The sequence below is a fragment of the Hipposideros armiger genome, unplaced genomic scaffold (assembly GCF_001890085.2).
Source record: "Hipposideros armiger isolate ML-2016 unplaced genomic scaffold, ASM189008v1 scaffold_924, whole genome shotgun sequence".
Taxonomy (NCBI): domain Eukaryota; kingdom Metazoa; phylum Chordata; class Mammalia; order Chiroptera; family Hipposideridae; genus Hipposideros; species Hipposideros armiger.
This window is the reverse complement of record NW_017732274.1, coordinates 19,516-38,595: the sequence shown is the minus strand read 5'-3', so window position 1 is coordinate 38,595 and position 19,080 is coordinate 19,516. Positions and strand designations below refer to the sequence as shown.

General features: G+C 52.9%; 1 protein-coding gene across 1 annotated transcript in view; it reads left to right on the top strand.

Moving 5' to 3' along the window:
- The first annotated feature begins 1,582 nt into the window (after positions 1–1,582).
- The window catches only part of AMPD2 (adenosine monophosphate deaminase 2), a 35,049-nt gene continuing 17,551 nt past the window's right edge, over positions 1,583–19,080 (top strand). Inside the window, 13 exon segments of the mRNA XM_019630572.1 lie at positions 1,583–1,773; positions 12,770–12,900; positions 13,115–13,245; positions 16,506–16,574; positions 16,674–16,785; positions 16,987–17,133; positions 17,135–17,174; positions 17,418–17,559; positions 17,656–17,745; positions 17,950–18,079; positions 18,253–18,447; positions 18,536–18,667; positions 18,889–19,052. Of these exon segments, the coding sequence (XP_019486117.1) occupies positions 1,683–1,773; positions 12,770–12,900; positions 13,115–13,245; positions 16,506–16,574; positions 16,674–16,785; positions 16,987–17,133; positions 17,135–17,174; positions 17,418–17,559; positions 17,656–17,745; positions 17,950–18,079; positions 18,253–18,447; positions 18,536–18,667; positions 18,889–19,052 (1,574 nt within the window). The 5' untranslated portion in view covers positions 1,583–1,682.

The following is a 19,080-nucleotide window of genomic DNA, read 5'->3' as shown; positions in this document are numbered from 1 at the left end:
AGTGTGGGAAGGGGAGCCAGAATGCAGGGCACACCCTGCCTATCTATGCCTGCCAGGAGAAAACAGACACCCAGAGTGAGAATGCTGGGGTAGGGCTGCTAAAAGTGAATCCTGGGACAATAGTAATAGCTATCTTTCATTGTGCACTGACTTTGTGCCAGGCACCGTGCAAAGGTGGTGAACGTTTATCCTCACAATAACTCCTTTGAGTGAGGTAGTGCGATTACCCCATCCCATTTAGTAATGAGCTGACGCACAGAATTTGCAATGATCCTGCTGTGCCGACTGCGTAGTGGCTACAGACCACGTGGCGCCGGGATGAGGAAAAAATGGCGGGGGCGGGGCCTGGTGGCCGGGTGGGGGCGGGGCCTGAGCCCGCGAAGACGCACAGCGGCACTGGTCAGGTTTCCGTGGGGTCGCACCTGTTGCGTGACTACTGCACAGTCCAGGTACAGGAGGCCGACCCTGAATATCCAGAGAGTGTGGAGAGAAGCTCAGGCGAGTTCCGGGTCCCGTACTCCCTGGAGCACGTGGCCTGCCCGCCTTTGGATTGAGGGGTTAGGGGGTCTTCCAGGCCAGTGCTGCGGCCAAGGTCGGCGGGGGCCCGCCTCCTGACATCCGGCCAATTTGAAAGAGTGCCTTCCCCCATCTCAGTGCCAGGGCAGGGGCTCTTGGAGCGACTTTGCCCGGGTCTGGGCCCCAGCCCTCATCCCCTTCCTCGAGACCCGCGTTTCCCGACTGTGCAGACCCTGGCAGGCAGCCTCCCCCGTCCCTTTAAGGGCTCGGGCAGCATGGCCTCAGGTGAGTGTGTGTGCCTGTGTTGAGGGGAGGGTGTCTGGGACAGAGAAGTGCAGTGGCCAGGGTGACAAGTGGGTAGTGGACTGAGCATAACCGGCAGACCTAGGGAAGGCGGCCAGCTCCTCCTGGGGAGGGCCTGGGGGAGCAGAGCCTGAGTGTCGAAAAACCGAGGGAACAGTCAGGAGACACCGGCGTCTCTTTCCCAGACACTCAAAGAAGCCCCTGCCTCCTGGCCTCCTTGCCTTCCTAGAAGGTAGCTTCTACTGAGCAGTGGAATTTTCCCCAAGACAGGCTACTCCCTACCGGGCTGGGATTCTCCCTTCTACTGCATCCTCCAAGAGCTGGGCTACTCTGGGGCCGGGGTTCAGACAGAGAAGAAAAGGGGATTCTGCCCCAGAGGGACTGGGTGTTCACGGACTGCGCCTGCCCTGAACGGAACGTGTTCTGAACCTGGGGGAGCTCGTGCCGGATTTTTGGTTATTATTATTTTTTTCTCCCAGGCTAGCTTCAGCTAGCCTGGACTTTGAGTCCTGGCCCCAGAGCCATGGCAAGGGAGGAAGGTTCCAGGGCGCCAGAGAGGGTTAGCGGCGTGCTGGGCGCTGGCCTTTCCTATCTTGTTCGCACCTCCATCCCCCAGGCTCACGTCACTCCAGGGATGAGGAAGGGAGGGGAAGAGAGGGATAAGGGGCGGGGATGGAGGCCCCCTCCCGGAGGTTACCTAGACAACAACAGAAATCGTAGCCAGGGCCTCTTCCGCCTGCGGGGCCTCTGCTTCCTGCATCAGGCACTCCCTCTGGGGCGGGGCGGAGGAAGGGGTTGGATGTGGCAGAGCCAGGCCCAGCTGGTGCGGCTCAGACACCCCCGCCATCTCCACGACCAGAGCCATGGCATCCTATCCATCCGGCTCGGGCAAACCCAAGGCCAAATATCCCTTTAAGAAGCGTGCCAGCCAGCAGCCCTCCTCTGCAGTACCAGGTGAGTGTGTGCATCCTGGCCCAGGCACTGGCTGTGCTCCACCACTCCTCGCCCTGGTCACTGGTCCCCTCAGAGGGTGGTGTCCTCAGAGGGTGGTGTGTGTGTGTGTGTGTGTGTGTNGCGGGGCTGCCATAAGCAACTGTGTGTGGCCAGCAGCCAGCGTGAGTGGCCGGCAGCCCGAGTGAGCTGCCAAGAGCCACTGTGAGCAGCTGTCCAGAGGTCGGCGACCGATCTGCCTCACCCTGGAAAAGCGCAATGATAATATCAACATGGGCCAGTGAAGCGACGTCCTCCACAACTAGACTGAAGAGCAAAAGGACAGCAATTTGTCTGTTCCCCTTCCCCTGATGCCCCAGCGCTGTTCCCCTCTCCCAATTCCCCAATAAAATCTTTAAAAAAATAAGATAAAAAGAAATGAATGAATTGCAGAAACAATAAAGGAATAATATTTCTTGCAGCTGAGCATTTGATAAGTATCAAGTGACAGAAAGTTCAGACTTACATCTTCTGACAAAATCCTGAAATGCAGATATTGCCTTTTTGATAAGAAGGCAGCATATGCTGTAAAGCAATTATTCAGCCTGACCCACAAGAGAGCCACTTAGGAAGCTTTAAAACCACAGATGCCACCACTCTCGGGGATTCTGATGTCATTGGTCTGTGACGGGATCCAATAGTGTTTAAAAAGTTCTCCAGTTGAACCTAACGTACAGCAAGTTTGAAAATGACTGCTTTCAAGTCAACAGAGCTGGAGGAAAGGCTGATTTTTTTTTTTTAAATAAAATTTAAGCAACCAAACCAGGGCATGTGCCTAAATGAGCTGGCCAGGGATTACCTGTGTCTTTCTAATATAGTTTCATCTTCTTGTTCATCGTCTAATCCATTGCAACCACAGCTTTCTTTCTTTGTTTATACTGTAATTGATCAAAGGAGGCTAAGTGTAGGGCAGAGGGGTAGCCCCCACTGACACCCCTGTTTTCCTGGTGCCTTTGCTGTCCTCAACTGTGTTCTTGACTATGGATGGTGGCTGCCAGCTCAAGAGATTGGCAGCACCCCACACCTGTGCAGTCCCTGGAAAGTGCCTATTGTTTTACGCTTCTGTGTCCTCCCCCTGCCCAGAATGGCGACACCTACATCTGAGTGTACCTCCCAAGATCACTCACACTTCGCTCTTAGACTTTCCTGACCTTCCCCCCACCCCCATGTCCTACAGACTTCTCTCCTGGGACTATCATGTCAGATGGATCTTCTTTATTGATCTCCTCATGCTGTAGACCAGCACCATCCAGTGGAAATATTTAAGTGTTACAGTAGCCACATTAACAAGTAAAAGTAACTTTCATAATATATGTTATTTAACCCAATATATCCAAAGTATTATCATTTCAACATCCAAATCAATTTAAGAATATTAATGAGATATTGTATAAGCTTTCCCACACACACACACACACTATATCTTTGAAATCCAAGGTATTTTATACTCACAGTACATCTCAATTAGGACCCTAAATTTTCACTGGACATACTTGACCTGTCTCTAGATTTCAAAACATTTACAGTTGAAAAAATTTATTCACATACCTAATCAAACATATCTAAAAGTTTTTCAATGACTTAATTGAGTATCAGTTTTTAAAATTAAGTAAATTAACATTAAATATAATGAACTGAGTCCCTCAGTTGCACTAGCTACATTTCAAGCTCTCAGTGGCCACATGTGGCCTAGGGCTACCATATTGCACAGCAGAATTCTAAACCATAGGCTTTCTGAGTGTAGGGATTGTTTCTTTGTATTTTCAGAGTCAAACACAGAGCCCAGCACATAGAGTACTGAATTGAAACGTTTGTTGAATGAACGATAGCAGAGTTGGGCCTTTTAAAAAAGGGAAAGGCAAGAGTATAGTAAGTCCTCATGTAACATCGTTGATAGGTTCTTTAAACTTCGACTTTAAGTGAAATGATGTATAAGGAAACAAATTTTACCACAGGTTAATGGATATAAACAAGAGTTAAGTTCCTGAGGCATATTTCTGGACACAAAAACATCACCAAACTTCTAAATGAAGACCAAAACACTTCTAATATTAAATATTGAAATAAATGTGAGCTATACATACATTTAAGAAAGATCAATAAAAACAAATAAAATGATCTTTTCCAATCCACGTATTCCAGTTCACACTAAAATCTGTTCCACATTTAAAAACATCTCCCCCTTGTGGTTTCCACCCAACTTCCATTCTTTAACAGCCAGCATTGTCTTATTCACTGTACCTACCATATGACAGGGTCTCAGTTCTTGTTTTTTCAATAAAGGAATGACCCAATGGATGAATGCTAATGTAACACTATCCGTTCTACCTATTTTAAATATTATTCTGTTTAATGTTAGCTTTTTTTAAAAAATATATTTTATTGGGGAATTGGGGGGAGTGGAACAGCGTTGGGGAATTGGGGAAGGGGAACAGACAGGTAGACAAATTGCTGTTTTTGTTCTTCATTCTAGTTGTGGAGGACTTGGCTTCACTGGCTCATGTTGGTATGATCATTGTGCTCTTCCCGGATGAGGCAGATCGGTCGCTGGTCATTGGTAGGCCTCTCACAGCGGCTCCCGGCAGCTCACACCNAAAAAAATTAAAAAATAAAAATAAAAATGCTATCACAGACCTAAATTTACCCTTAAAATATATACCACTCCAGAAGTTCAATCAGCTCCAAAGACTAGCATAATTGACCTCCCTGGGGCCTGCTAGCTGGTAAGAAGTTAAGAAATAAGCATGTACATTAACAGATGTGCTTTTAGGATAGCATGCAAATTTGGTATGCTTTAGAAATAAAGAGTTTTCTAATTTCGACAAAACATATAAATTGGACAAGCTTAAAACAACAATGCTTTTAGCTAATTTGCTGTGACCTAAGGAAGCAGCTATAATAAAACGGAACATCATTTAAGGCAGCAAGACCTGGAATCTTTTTTTTTTTTTTAAGATGTTTTTATTGGGGAATTGGGGAAAGGGAACAGACAAGTTGCTGTCATTTTGTTCTTCAGTCTAGTTGTGGAGTACGTCGCTTCACTGGCCCATGTTGGTGTTATCATTGCGCTCTTCCCAGGTGAGGCAGATTGGTCGCCGGCCATTGGACGGCCACTCACGGTGGCTGCCAGCCACACACGGTAGCTTATGGCAGCCCACTGCAGCAGGGGCTGCAGCGTCCACCGATGCCTGCAACTCATGGCAGCCCAGCTCCAGGTTGAGCTGTTGTTCACCATCTTAGCTGTAGAGGGCAGTGTCACTGGCCCCGTGTGGGATCCGAACTGGCCCCGTTGCTCAGAGCTGGCGTCCCAAACCAGCTCTTAACCAACGCGCCACTCGGTCAGCCCAAGACCTGGAATCTTGTGGGAACGTGTTAGCTGACCACTGTGCTGCACAAGCAGCATTAACGAAGGCAATTGCTCCTGAAATCACACAGAAAAGAGAGGCCCCTGGAGGAATTCAAAGAGGCTATTTTTAACTGTTAGAGAAAAACCCCTGATTTGGAAAAGTGGAAAAATTCAGAAATGGGGACGGTTGCATGAGGATAATTTTTGGTGCTCTCAGAATGGCTGACTCATGCCACCAAACAAGTTAAAATGGAGGTTAGGAAAAGCACTTCATGACATTACTGATAATAGCAGAGGTCCACTGGCAACAACATTAAACCAACGTTGGTGGGGTACCATAAGAGGTATTGCCAAAGATGTTTTTAATACATCCTACAGCCAACAATGTGATCTTGGTAAAATGGAAAGGTGGAATGTGGACAATAACCAATGTCTCGAGGGCCCTTCAGTTCTCCAAGTGGGCTTTATACAAATGCCTCTTGCAATGGATTATAAATAAATTCTGCTTATTTTCTGTTTTCTTCTCAGTGTAGATTAAAGCTTTTTCTTGCCAGAGAGCTATGGCTCTAACTGTGGGGGGAAAAAAATGTTTTGTTTTTTTTTGCTTGATTCTGTTTCCCAACCTGGGGAATTTCCACTTATTTTTCTAATAACCACAGACACTCATTTTACTGGTACTGTTATTAAGGAACTCTGCAAAGTTTACCTTTTACCCGAAACCTTACTGTTCTTATCATCCACAGTCCTTATGAAAAATAGAACTAATCGAATTGTTTTTTACACTTGACATTCAATATTATTTTATATTAGTTTCAGATGTACAGCATAGTGGATAGGCATTTATATAATTTATGAAGTGATCCCCCTGATAAGTCTAGTACCCATCTGATACTATACATAGTTTTACAATATTATTGACTATATTTCCCATACTGTATTTCACATACCCATGATGATTTTGTTAACTACCAATGTATACTTACTAATTCCTTCAACTTTCTCACCCATCTGGCAACCCCCCCCTACCCCATAGAACTAATGGGATTTTAAATACTGAAACGAACAAGCTCTGGATATGAGGCCTTATCAGATACATGCTTTGCAAACTTTTCCTCCATGCCCTGGGTTATCTTTTGAGTCAGAGACCAGATTTACACAGAATAAACATCATGAGACTCTGTTTTCTTTCCAGATGACAAAATTTGGCTGTGACTTTCCTAAAAGGCAAGGCAAAGTGTGAAGTACAGCGTGTTATGCAATTCTGTCTATAAAATAAAAAAACAAACTAGTGGCTTGGGGAAAGCCCCTCTATTCCAGTCATGGCCCCTTAGAGAAATATTTCCTGCAGGATCCCATTATAGTAGTGAACACTATCCACATTATCCACATGGGAAAACCCAATGACAGGTTTCAGGGGGCTATTTCTTGCAACATCCTTCTAAGGAAGTGTCTTGGGGTCCACAAAAATGAGGACCATCTTCCTTTCCTGAGCCAGGCTGTATTGGGATCACAATGTGAGGGACATCTCAGTGCTCCCTGCCCCGAGGGTTCTGTCTCCTTTACATCTACACTGCCTGCGCCATCCTTGTCCTGCCCTGAAGGGGCACTTCTTCCACTGTCCAGATGGATGACCCAAGGCTGGCTCCAACCACTGGGCTTTGAGGAGTGCCTGCTACCTGTCTCCAGGCTTCCTGGGGACACCCTGGGTGGCTTGTTTGAGGTGGAGGACCTATTGATTTTCTCAGGACAGGTACTGTGGGCTGCAGGGGGTAGCCAGTCATACTTCCCTCTGTCCTTCTGGGCTCTGAGCCAAAGCTTTCTCCCTCTGATGGGAACGTAAAAAAAAAAAAAAGCAAGCAGCAACACCTGTTTCTGGGATGTCAGAGGGTCTCAAATACCATAGGGGCTCTCCCCCAGGGGCTTCTGTAATAGCAGGCAGTGGTCAAAATGCCAAAGCTCTTTCCTGTCAAAGCTATTCCATGAGAGGCCCCAAAAGAATATCTGGGTGAAGATGGTGAATTTTATCACAATTTTTTTAAAAGTGTGGTCCTGAAGACTCACTTCTGAAAGTCAAGGGTTTTTTTTGTTNTGAGAATCAAACCAGCGACCCTGTTGCGCAGAACTCGCACTCTTGAGCAAGCTCTTAACCAACTGAGCCACTCGGCTGGCCCAAGGATGGCTTTTTTTAGTAACTGGCGCTGGGTCAATTGGATATGCATATGGAAAAATGCTGACTCCAACCTCACAGCATACACAAAAGTTAACTCCAGATGTCTTAAAGATGTTCTTTTAGAGGAAAACATAGAAGAACATTTTGATGACTGAGGTGGCACTTAATGGTCTGTCCCTCTCATGCGGTCAGAGGTATGTCCCTTGCAGGATCTGTGGAGCCGATGGGGAGCTGCAGAGGAGTCTGTGGGAAGCCTGGGGAGGGGTGTTCAGCTGCTGCAGGGGAAAAGCTGGGCGTTTCCCAGGCAGTAGAACCCAGTGGGATCTTTCTCCACCAGAGGACAATGTTGGAGTGGTCCTCCCCAAGAATGGGGCGGGGACTTAGGACTTAGTACCAATTAATTACTTAAACTTACAGCCCTCCCAGTAACCCAGCAGTCTAAGTAAATGTGGGCTATGTTGGGGTTCACCAGTCTTCTCACGGTGCTGACCCATGGCCAGAGGGTCCCTCTGAGCTCATCTCCCATCCTTCTCTTGCCTGCACTCCCTCTAGAGTAGAGGGGTGCTGCATGTTGGGCAGTGAGGCGGGTGAGCTCAGAGGACTCAACCAGCCCCAAGTATTGCACCAACAGCCTTGTCAATGTCTTCAGGGCCCGGCCAATGCCGAGAGGAGAGGGTGAGTCTGAGAAGCCTGGGACCCAGTAGCTGGTGGGGTGCTGTTGGTCTCCTCTCCTGAAGGTTCAGGAACCTGGGAATCTGAGGTGTGTCCTGACTTCCCAGTGCCATGAAGTCATAGCCGTCCCTTCCCTGTGGGTCTGCATGAGCCCACGTCACCTCTGCTTTTTGTTTAATTGGGCAATCAGTTCTCAGCCAGGCTGGGGTTGGTCTGGAATCCCAGATTCTCCCCTGAGACCCCAGCTCTCATTGCCTGTCCCTTGGGGGGCATGCCCCACCCCTGGTGCTCCGCCATGGGCAGAGTCCGTCCCCGCCCCCCCCCAGCCACGGCAGACACCACCACCACCATGGCTACCTGGGGTTCCTGCTTCTTCCCCACCCCAGGTCAGACCTTCTGAATGCATATAAGGCCCAGCTCCAGTCTCCTGGGGCCAAACATTTAAACTGATTTGCACTCCTGCCAGATCCAACTCATTGCTCCCCCACCAGCCTGGCCCACCCTTTCTCTGCACATTTTCTTTGTATTTCTTTATATTTATATTCACTAATCTTCTCATGTTGTCTAAAAGCTCAAAGGTTCAATACAAGGGGCCTTTGCAGCCTAATGCACTGCTATGAGACTGTCCAGCACATTTTTCCTGGCTTATGGTCGGTCTCTCTTTGGCATATCTGTTGCCTTGTTTACACCAGTTCAAGTGTTTATAAGATCCACATTCCAGTGGAATATTCTGGCCTTGTGACGTTGCCGTTTCTTGCCGATAATGAATACAAAAGGCACAAAGCATTCTAAGAAACATCCACTGTGCGCTCAGCATGTGAGGNGTGTGTGTGTGTGTGTGTGTGTGTGTGTGTGTGTGTGTTTGCGCGCGTGCCTTCTGCACCCTCTCTGCTGTGGTGTGCCTAGTCCTCCATCCCAGGGACAGCTAGCTGGCTTGGGAGGTGGTATAGGGAGAGACGTGGGGTGGAGGTTTCTATGTCGGGGATGCTGTCCTCTGTAACGGGGAGTGGGCATGGGTGTGGGTGCAGCAAGAGGTGTGTTTGCACACGTGTCAGCGTGTGGATGTGCTATGACTGTTTGCGGGGGGAGTGTGTGTGTGAATGGAGTGGGGGACGTGTGGGACTGACTGGTTTGCAGAGTGGCCACACTGCTGGCGGCTGTGCCTTTGCCAGGCTGGCTCAGGCTGTCCTAGTATGGCTAGTTCCTCTCTTTAGGACCCCAGATCTCTGTCCCCCTCACTGGGGGTCTGATGTTAGAGCATATTCATTGATGCCGGGCATTCCAGGGCGGGGGGCTCAACTGTGATCGTTTGCTGTGTGTTCATTCCTGGTCTGTCGTGTGAGCTTCCTAAAGAGAATAGGGTGTCCTTGGGCGGGGCTGTGCAGGGCTTACGCTGGGCCTGCTGCCCACCCGCATGTGTTCCGGTACCCTTTGGTTCCGGCTACCACTCTGGTAGGCATCTCTGCACCATTTGGAGCAGGCAACCTGGTACGGTTGTGCCATTTCCTAAGGGCTCGGCTGCCTGGGTCTGTGCTTACTAAGGGATATCTTCCTGCCATCTGCTGTCCCCAGGCCTTGTGGCTAAAGAAAGACCACCCCCACTTTGGTGACTAGGTCAAGCCAGTCTGTACCTATAGTCTGATCACCCAACTCCTGTGTCTTCTTATGCCATTGAAGATGCTGGCCTGATCTATACTGTCCTGGGGTCTGTGTTCTCTGTGCCATCCAGAGGGTATGTCCCCCAGGACCAGATCTGTATACCTTTGGGTGGTCACATGGTGGGAGCATCATACTTGTGGGTCAAAGCCTTGGGCACCTCTGCCTACTGAGGCAGTCCTGAGAGGGAGTCTTGGTTAAGAGGGTAGCTGGGATGGCAAGAATCCTGGAGTTGGCGGGAGTGGTGGCTTTTGGTCAACTATACCCCCTCCCTGCTATGTGATTGTGTGTGTGTGTGTGTGTGTGTGTGTGTGTGTGTGTTTGTATGTGGTGGTGTGACACAGACCCTTGGAGAAGGGACCAGCAGGAAGCAGCTGGGTTTTCTAGGCCTGGCTTCAGGGAGTGTGGAGGTTACTGCCTGCCTGTCGCCTCCAGTGAACCCCAGCAGCCCCGTGCAGTGGCCTGGCAGGCTGGGAGGATGGCTCTGACTGCTGGAACCTGTCTTGGTCACTCCAGCATTTCTGTGGAGGCCTTGGACCATCCTGATAGGAGAGGGGGTTGAGAGTAGGGCCTTTGGCTCAGCTCCTGCTGACCCCTTACAGACCACCCCTGGAGGTCTGTGGTCAGCCTTCCGTGGAGGGGTTTGTAAGTGCGGAGGAATTGTGCAGAATCAGAGTTCTTGGGCAAGCAAGGACCTTAGGCTCTGTCTTACATCCTGGGGGGGTGGAGCAGGTGCTCATCTTTCCTTCCTCTTCCTGCTCTGCCCTCTTACAAGTAAGAGATGGTGTCACCCCCATCTTCACCCCTGCCAAGTTCTGTCCTCTTTGCTGCCCTTCACTGCTCAGTTGCCTTGGCCTGCGCTGAGCCCAAGAATCTCCCACCCTCCGCAATGGGCGGGACTGCATGTGGGACATGTTTGGAGGGTCCCAGGAGTTCATAATCACAGATTATGGTGTTTTACAGGATACTCAGAGCCAGACCTGTGTAAACCTTACGGCAGCTGTGGCTAGGCAGGACAGGAACCATTTATCACCCCCTTATAGACAGGACTTGAGTCATCTAGGAGGAAGAGACTTGCTAATAAATGGGAACAAAGTCAGATTCAAGTCCTCTAAATTCTAGTCCCTCTTCTCCCAGACCTCTCCTCCTGGGCAATGTGTCCATGACGATTGAAATAGGGGTTGGAGGTCTAGGGGACCATGAACCAGCCCCCTGGGCATCATGGAGGCTTGGTAGCTGTTCCCTGCCTAGACTGAGCCACTTCCAGGGCTGCCAGCCAGCTCCTCTCCCAGGCACAGGCCTTGCCTCTCCCGAGGGACTCTATAGGCAGGGCCCCAGAGGACAGTGGTGAGCAAAACACAGCCACTGGGCGGAGCAGGATGGCCGGGGGCTGCTGGGTGTGGAGATGAGGGCTGCTCGCCCTCTTTCTTTGCACCCCTCTCCCCCATCCTTTGGCCAGCCAGGTCCTACCTACTCACTACACAATGGGGCAGTACATTTTAAGGAGGCTTGGCACCTCCCTGCCAGCCTAGCCTGCCCATAGCAGCCTACCCTGCTCCAGCCCCTTGGGGGCCCCACTTTGGGCTGGGCCCTGGCACTGTAGAGGTTAAGGCCCTGTTCAGCTCTGGGGTTGCTCTTATCTCTGAACTTTGATGTTCCTTCCCTTGATTTCTGGGCTCCCCTGAGCTCCCCCAACCCCCTGCTTGCCGTCATCCCAGGGTCTCCCCTGCATGCAGCTGCACTTGGTACAGCCCATGCCGGCCCCTGAGCTGTCCTAGGGGACTGGTTGCAGCTCCACTCAGCAAACAGGCAGGAAAGGGGCACAGGGCTGCCGGCCACTCAGCAAACAGGCGGGCAAGGGGCACTGGGCTGCTCGCTGGTGCTGCCTGAACTCTGCAGGTAGGACCCAGGCAGGCATGAGGACAAGTGGGTGCTGGGTCCTGGATCCGGGGCAGGCACCTCCTCTTCCCTTTGTCCAGCCTGGGACCAGACTCTGGGGCATCAGGGAGTGGGCCTAGAGACTTGAAGACACTCTACCTGGGCAGAGCTTCCAGTCTGTCCTTCAGTCATGGTGGAGAGGGGAAAGGAGGGTGTTGGAAGGGAGGACCCCCAAAAGCTGGCTGGGAGAGCCCATTTGGGTGTGGAGAGCTTCCTGCTGGGGAGGGTGGGGCTGGTGAACCCAGGAGGGTCCTTCAGGGTGGGCTGGGGAGCTCAGGCAGCCCCTCTAGACTAGCAGCCTCAAGGCCTTTAGTGCCAGCCTCCTAGCGGTGCTTCAGAGGAGTTCTGCCCTCCATGAGTGAGACCCTGGCTTTTGATATTCTCTTCCCCAGGCCCTCCCTGGGGCCTCCGGCCCAGATTCTGGGGCCTCTGAGTGGCGCAGACTGTTTGTGGCAGCTCCCTTTGGAGGGGCAGCCAGCAGTGGGAGGGACAGGCTGGGGCCAAGCCACATCTTGGCAGCCTTGGGGTCCTGTGGAGAGGGTAGGCCTCTGGGGAGGTAGTAGGGTTCCTGCTGCCAACCAGGTCCTCCACATCCTCTTTTCCTCTTCCCTTGAGGGTTGGTCCCCAGGTCAGAGCTGAGTGGCAGCTGTGGCTTCCCCGTACTCTGGGCCCTGGCCCTCAGCGAGGAGAATCTGCTAGTCTCGAGGCAGGTCTGATCCTGGACTGCCTGCCCTGGAAGCTGTGGGCTAGGGGTCGCTGATGTGGCCACCAGGTCCTTCCTGAGTGCCTTACTGGAGTGTGTGCATGTGTTTGTGGACACGCGTGTGCCTACATATGGGAGGTTCTCATATGGAGGCTCTGATGGCCTGAGGGAGCAGCCCCTAATCCAGTATTCAGATTCTGATTCCTGGAATGAATGAATCCACTTGTTCCAGGGGCAGCCTTAGGACCCCACCCTCACGCTTGGAATATGTGAGGGGTCCCTGTAGTAGACTGTGAGGGCGAGGTCCTTGGGGAGCCATACACAGGCTCACTCCTCAGCCTCTGAGAAAGGACTGCCTACTCTCCAAGCCCTGGCCTTTCTCCGGAGCTGGCCTGGGGCGGGCAGGGTCCCAGGGCTTCCACTGCACCCAGATCCCGCCCTCCACCCTTTGACCTTGGCATCACTGTCTCCACAGAGGCTCGGGGTGGGCTGGGGGCCCCTCCGCTGCAGTCTGCCCGATCCCTGCCAGGCCCTGCCCCCTGCCTCAAGCACTTCCCGCTCGACCTACGCACGTCTATGGATGGCAAATGCAAGGAGATCGCGGAGGTATCACCTGGCACCACACCCTCTGTTCCTCCATGCTGTCCCCACATCCTGACTCTGCCCCCTGTCCCCTGACTTCACGCTTGGCTGTGCCCTGATCCCTAGCCTCTCCCAGGTACCCCCAGCTCCTGCTGCCCTCACCCCCTCCCCAGACTCTGCAAGGGAGGGCCCGCGGGCTGAGGGCTAAGCCACGCTGACCCTTCCTTCTCTCCACCAGGAGCTGTTCAGCCGCTCCCTGGCTGAGAGTGAGCTCCGCAGTGCTCCGTACGAGTTCCCCGAGGAGAGCCCCATCGAGCAGCTGGAGGAGCGGAGGCAGCGCCTGGAGCGGCAGATCAGCCAAGATGTCAAGTGAGCCCCCGGCCCCAGAACCCGGCAGGCAGCCGCGGAGTTGGGGGACACAGCCTGGCAGCTGCAGATTGGGGGGTGGGGTACAGCCAGGCAGCCTTGGGTGCAGCGGTATAGCCAGGTAGCCTTGGAGTCAGGGATATACAGCCATACAAATTGGGGTGGGGGGTTACAGCCAGGCAGCCACAGATGGGAGGCCCAGCCAGACAGCTGTGTGTTAGGGACACAGTCAGACAGCTGTGTACAGTGGAAGCACAGCCAGGCAGCTGCAGGGTGAGGGGCACAGCCAGACAGCCTCAGGTGGAGGGCACAGCCACGCAGCCTCAGGTGGGGGGCACAGCCAGACAGCTGTGTGTGAGGGGCACAGCCAGGNTCCACCCTCCACTTCTCACTATTTCTCCACCGGCCTCACCACCAGAGGCTAATTCTCTGCTTCTGGAGCCTGGAGGGCTTTGGGCAGTATCCTGCCCTGCCAGGGGATTCTGTCTCTAGTCCGGGGCTCTCAGCCCTCACTGCCCATCAGCAGCACTTGTGGAGCTGAAAAAAAAAAAATGCAAGTGTCATTATCATCATTATCACCGTCACAGGTAACGCTATGTGCCAGCGGCTCCAATTGCTTCATCTCGTCTAAATCCTCACAGCGGCCTCATGAGGTAGGTGCTGTTGTTATTCCCATTTTACAGATGAGAAAATGAATCTCCCAACATCAGGCAGCTTAGCTAAAGGATCTAGTGTCTCCTGGGGGGGTTTACCGTTAGCAGTCACTGGCACAAACAGTACTGAGAGTCCCACGAACTCCCAGAACACCCCAACCGGGAGATGCAAATTCAGCCTCTAGGTGGACTTCAGGGCTTCCTGCACCTCAGATTCCAGATCAAATTGCCTCCCTCCCGGCCTTCATTCGCCCCCACTTTCTCTTCCAGCGACCAGCCTCTCTGACTGTCAGTGATTGGGAACAAATATTCCCTTTGGGGAAATCCTGTTCTTCCCTCCTTAAGGCGTGTTCTGACACCAAAGGCTCAAATTTGACAGGCGTGACTGTCCACTGTTACTTTTCTCAAGGTTTGGGTGAGAGCCTGACTAAGCATGACTGGGAGACACCCCAGCCCAGCTCTGAGGCCTTCACCCTGCCTGGGACACAAAAACAAGGCACAAAATTAGATGTAAACAACGGAGGGGAAGCTGTTGCGTTAAACGAAATGATCTCTTCAGACAGCATGAACAGCCCCTCACAGCAGCGCTTTCCTTTTTGGTCTTCCAAGTCTCTTTAAAATGCTTAGCCAAATGCTGAAGTTCTTGCAATGGAGTGATTTGCCAGTCAGTTGTTTATATTTTGGTGTTAAACCATCAACAAAAAAGTGGAAAGGGCATAAGAATAACATCAGGAACTAATTCTGACTAATGGCGAAAGGCCATGATTCAGGAGACAATTTGTCCTGTTATGTAGTTGCTTTAGCTCAAGACTATTTCAGCAAAGCAAAGAACATTTCAGTGAGGCAATTTTCGAGTATGAATTACATTTAGAATCTAGTTTCCTAAGCCGACTTTTGGACGGTTGGGTTTTTTTGTTTGTTTTATTTTAAGGTGCCTCTCAAATGAACAATTTGACCACCTCAAATTCCCTTAAAGTGGCCAGTGTCATTTCCAATTGTCATAGGAGAAACTGTGTCAGTTAGAAAGATATACACAGAAGTTAGTAGGGTTATATAGGGGGAAAGAATGAAGGAAGTGGGTGTCTGGCTTGGAGGCGACACAGTTTCAGGTAGAAAAGCCCCCATGAGGACTGCAGTGTGACCATTTATAGAATGTTCCATGTGACCTGTGTCTTTGGGACATTACCCATCAGAGAACAAATAAAACCTCCTGATTCTGGGCAGAAGGAACAAAAGTGGTTCCTAAGGGGCAGGGGGAGATACAAAAACACTGGTTAGGACTGGCTGAGTGGCTGAGTGGCTGAGTTGGTTAAGAGCATGAGCTCTGAGCAACAGGGTCACCGGTTTGATTCCCACATGGGCCAGTGAGCTGCACCTAAGCTGAGCTGCCACTGAGCTGCCAACAGGTGGCAGGATGGCTCAGCTGGTGAGAGCACGTGCTCCTAACAACAAGATTGCGGGTTCGACTCTGCAACTAAGATTAAACACGGGCATCTTGAGCTGAGCGGCTGTGAGCTGCCCATGGGCGGCCGGATGGCGACTGGACTTGGAGCTGAGCTAGCTGTGCCCTCCACAACTAAGACTGAAGGACAACAACTTGGCTGTTTCCTTTCCCCAATTCCCCCAATGAAATCTTTAAAAAACAAAACAAAACAAAAAACAACACTGGTTAATAAACATAATTTTAATTTGTCCTTATTTCTTGAAATGTCAGTAGAGTAACAAAATATGCAAATGCCTTTGGATGATAATGCATGTCTATTGGTTTTGGCCTCCTCAAAATGTTGACACAATGTGAGATAAATGGTCATAAGAAATAGCTGGACAGATTCTAAACTTTCTTCTGAGTTTCTCTTGTTTCCGAAGAAAAAAAAGACAAGATTGGTTACTCTAATTAAAGATAATTATTAGTGTGGATGGTTAATTGTACTAGATACAGTAATTGCAGATATATATATGTATATATATACATATATATATATACATATATATAAGATGTGATTTTCCGTTTACTTAGAAAAATTATTAGTTTATTCAAATGATAAATTAATGATACATATCATTTTAGTNAGGGCACAGCCACGCAGCCTCAGGTGGGGGGCACAGCCAGACAGCTGTGTGTGAGGGGCACAGCCAGGCAGCCTCAGGTGGAGGGCACAGCCAGTTAGCTGCAGGGTGGGGGGCAACAGCCAGGCAGCTGTGAGGCAGGGGGTTGGTCACAGACAGTGGGGGGCTGTGGTAGGGAGGGGGCACAGGGTAGTCTGCACAGTGTCCCGTCTCCATCAGATGCTTCCAGTGCCCCATCTCCTATCCGGTCCCTCCTTTGGGGCCCAGTGGGGAGGCAGCACAGAGCAGTGGTGTGAAGCACAGGCCGTGGGGTCAGGCTGCTGGGCTCTGGTGCTGTCAGTGTGGCCTGGAACATCGTGCCTCACGTCCGGGCGTGCTTTCTCATCCCTACCGTGGGGCCGGAGCAGCACCCGCCGCGCAGGGTTCTGCAGCCCTGTGAGAACCACGTGTGACAGCACAGGCGCCGCGCCTCGCCAGGGCAGGGGTCTGGGAGCAAGGGCCGTCCCTCGTCCTCTGCCTGACCTCCTGCCCCCTCACCTCTAGGCTGGAGCCCGACATCCTGATTCGGGCCAAGCAGGATTTCCTGAAGACGGACAGCGACTCAGACCTCCAGTGAGGAGGGCAGAGGGGTGCGGGGACGCGGGGGATGTGGGGCTGGGGCCTGTCACACTGCAGGCTCCAACCCCCTTCCTTGTACTCTGCTCCCCGTAGGCGCTACAAGGAGCAGAGTGAGGGGCAGGGTGACCGGGGTCTGCGGGAGCGTGATGTGGTACTGGAGCGGGAATTTCAACGGGTCACCATCGCCGGGGAGGAGAAGTGTGGGGTGAGTGTGGGCAGGGCTGTGGGTCCCCATGGGCTCCCCCAGCCTGGGGAACTGGGGGTAGGGCTAGAGAGGGCATCTCTCTTCCTGGAAGCTGAAGGGGCAGAGGGTCCATGAGGGAGCTAGTTGATATTCTGGGAAGTGCATGGTCTGAGTCAAGGTCTCAGGGAAGAGGTGAGAGTGATCACATGTCCTTGTCTCCAGGTGCCATTCACAGACTTGCTGGATGCCGCCAAGAGTGTGGTGCGGGCCCTGTTCATCCGGGAGAAGTACATGGCACTGTCTCTGCAGGGCTTCTGCACCACCACCCGCCGGTACCTGCAGCAGCTGGCTGAGAAGCCCCTGGAGACGGCGGACCTATGAGCAGGGCCCCGACACCCCTGTGGCTGCAGGTGGGATCCCGCCCCTGGCCCACTGCAGGGGCCCTCAGGGCCCAGGCTCCCTGAGCTCAGGGCCCAGGAACCTCGCTGCCTGCCCCTTCCCACACGCAGCCTGGCTCGGGGATGGAGGCAGGGGCAGGGGCCTGATGTCTGCTCCCCGTCTGTGGGGCCTCGCCCTGCTTGCGGGGCCTCTGGGCTGGGCAGTGGGTGGAGCCCAGATGGCCCCGGCCCTGACGCCCCTCCCCGCTCTTGCAGATGCCCCAGTGCATCCCCCAGCGCTGGAGCAGCACCCCTACGAGCACTGCGAGCCCAGTGCCATGCCGGGGGACCTGGGCCTGGGTCTTCGCATGGTGCGAGGCGTAGTGCACGTCTACACCCGCAGGGAGCCTGATGCACAGTAAGAGGGGTGGGGTGTGCTGGGGGGAGTTAGGGGGTGTAGGGCCTGCTTGCTCTCCTCACCCAAGCTCCCCCTCACTCCCCCACCGTGTGCCAGTTGCTCCGAGGTAGAGCTGCCGTACCCCGACCTGCAGGAGTTTGTGGCTGACGTCAACGTGCTGATGGCCCTGATTATCAACGGCCCCATGTGAGTCCCCACCGGCCTGGACTCTCCACCCAGCCCTGCCGCAGACACCCGTCACCAGTCTCTCCTCACTTCAGTCACCGAGTCCCAGACTTTCCTATAGCCTGCCGCCCCCTCGGCAGCTTCAGTCCTCTGATCTGCTCCCCAGGCCCCTCCAGGTGCTTCCCTGCAGACCCTGAGCCCCTGGCCTTGTTCTCCTCTTGCCAGAAAGTCGTTCTGCTACCGCCGGCTGCAGTACCTGAGCTCCAAGTTCCAGATGCATGTGCTGCTCAATGAGATGAAAGAGCTGGCCGCCCAGAAGAAGGTGCCACACCGAGATTTCTACAACATCCGCAAGGTGGGTTTGCACCTGGCCGGCCCTGCACCTCTGCCCAGCCTCCCCCAGGAGGCCTGGGCCCCCACGCAGCACCCAGGTTGGAGAGGCCTCTCCCATCCTATTGCCCAGGTCCTCGATGTCGCCTCCCCGCCCCCCCGGCCTCAGTGGACCCAGCAGCCCCCGTTCTATCCCAGGTGGACACACACATCCACGCCTCATCCTGCATGAACCAGAAACACCTACTGCGCTTCATCAAGCGGGCGATGAAGCGACACCTGGAGGAGATCGTGCACGTGGAGCAGGGCCGTGAGCAGACGCTGCGGGAAGTCTTCGAGAGCATGAATCTCACCGCCTATGACCTGAGTGTGGACACGCTGGATGTGCATGCGGTCCGTCCCAGCATCGGGAACTGAGGGGCTCTGGGTCAGTATGTGGGCCGGGGGTCTGGGCTGACCTCGGCCTGCCTGTCTACCCCAGGACAGGAACACCTTCCATCGCTTTGACAAGTTCAATGCCAAATACAACCCTATTGGGGAGTCTGTCCTTCGAGAGATCTTCATCAAGACAGACAACAGAGTTTCTGGGAAATACTTCGCTCACATCATCAAGGTAAGGAGGTGTGGCTGTCGGGACCCAGGTACGGGGGCAGCGTGGGCCTTGGGCAGTGCTCCCTGGCCTGAGCGAGAGCCTGGGTATATGAGGGGCTCCCACGGGTAGGTGAGGAGGGTGAGTTGGAGGCATGAGGCTGCCTGACTGAGGACACGTGGTGGTGGGTGCAAAGATGAGGACTGCTGGGAAGCCTGAGTGACAGTTGCCTCGTGCGTGTCTAGGAGGTGATGGCAGACCTGGAGGAGAGCAAATACCAGAATGCAGAGCTGAGGCTCTCCATCTATGGGCGCTCGAGGGACGAGTGGGACAAGCTGGCACACTGGGCCGTGATGCATCGCGTGCACTCCCCCAACGTGCGCTGGCTCGTGCAGGTGCCCCGCCTCTTGTGAGTATTCCTGGGAGTGGGAGGGAAC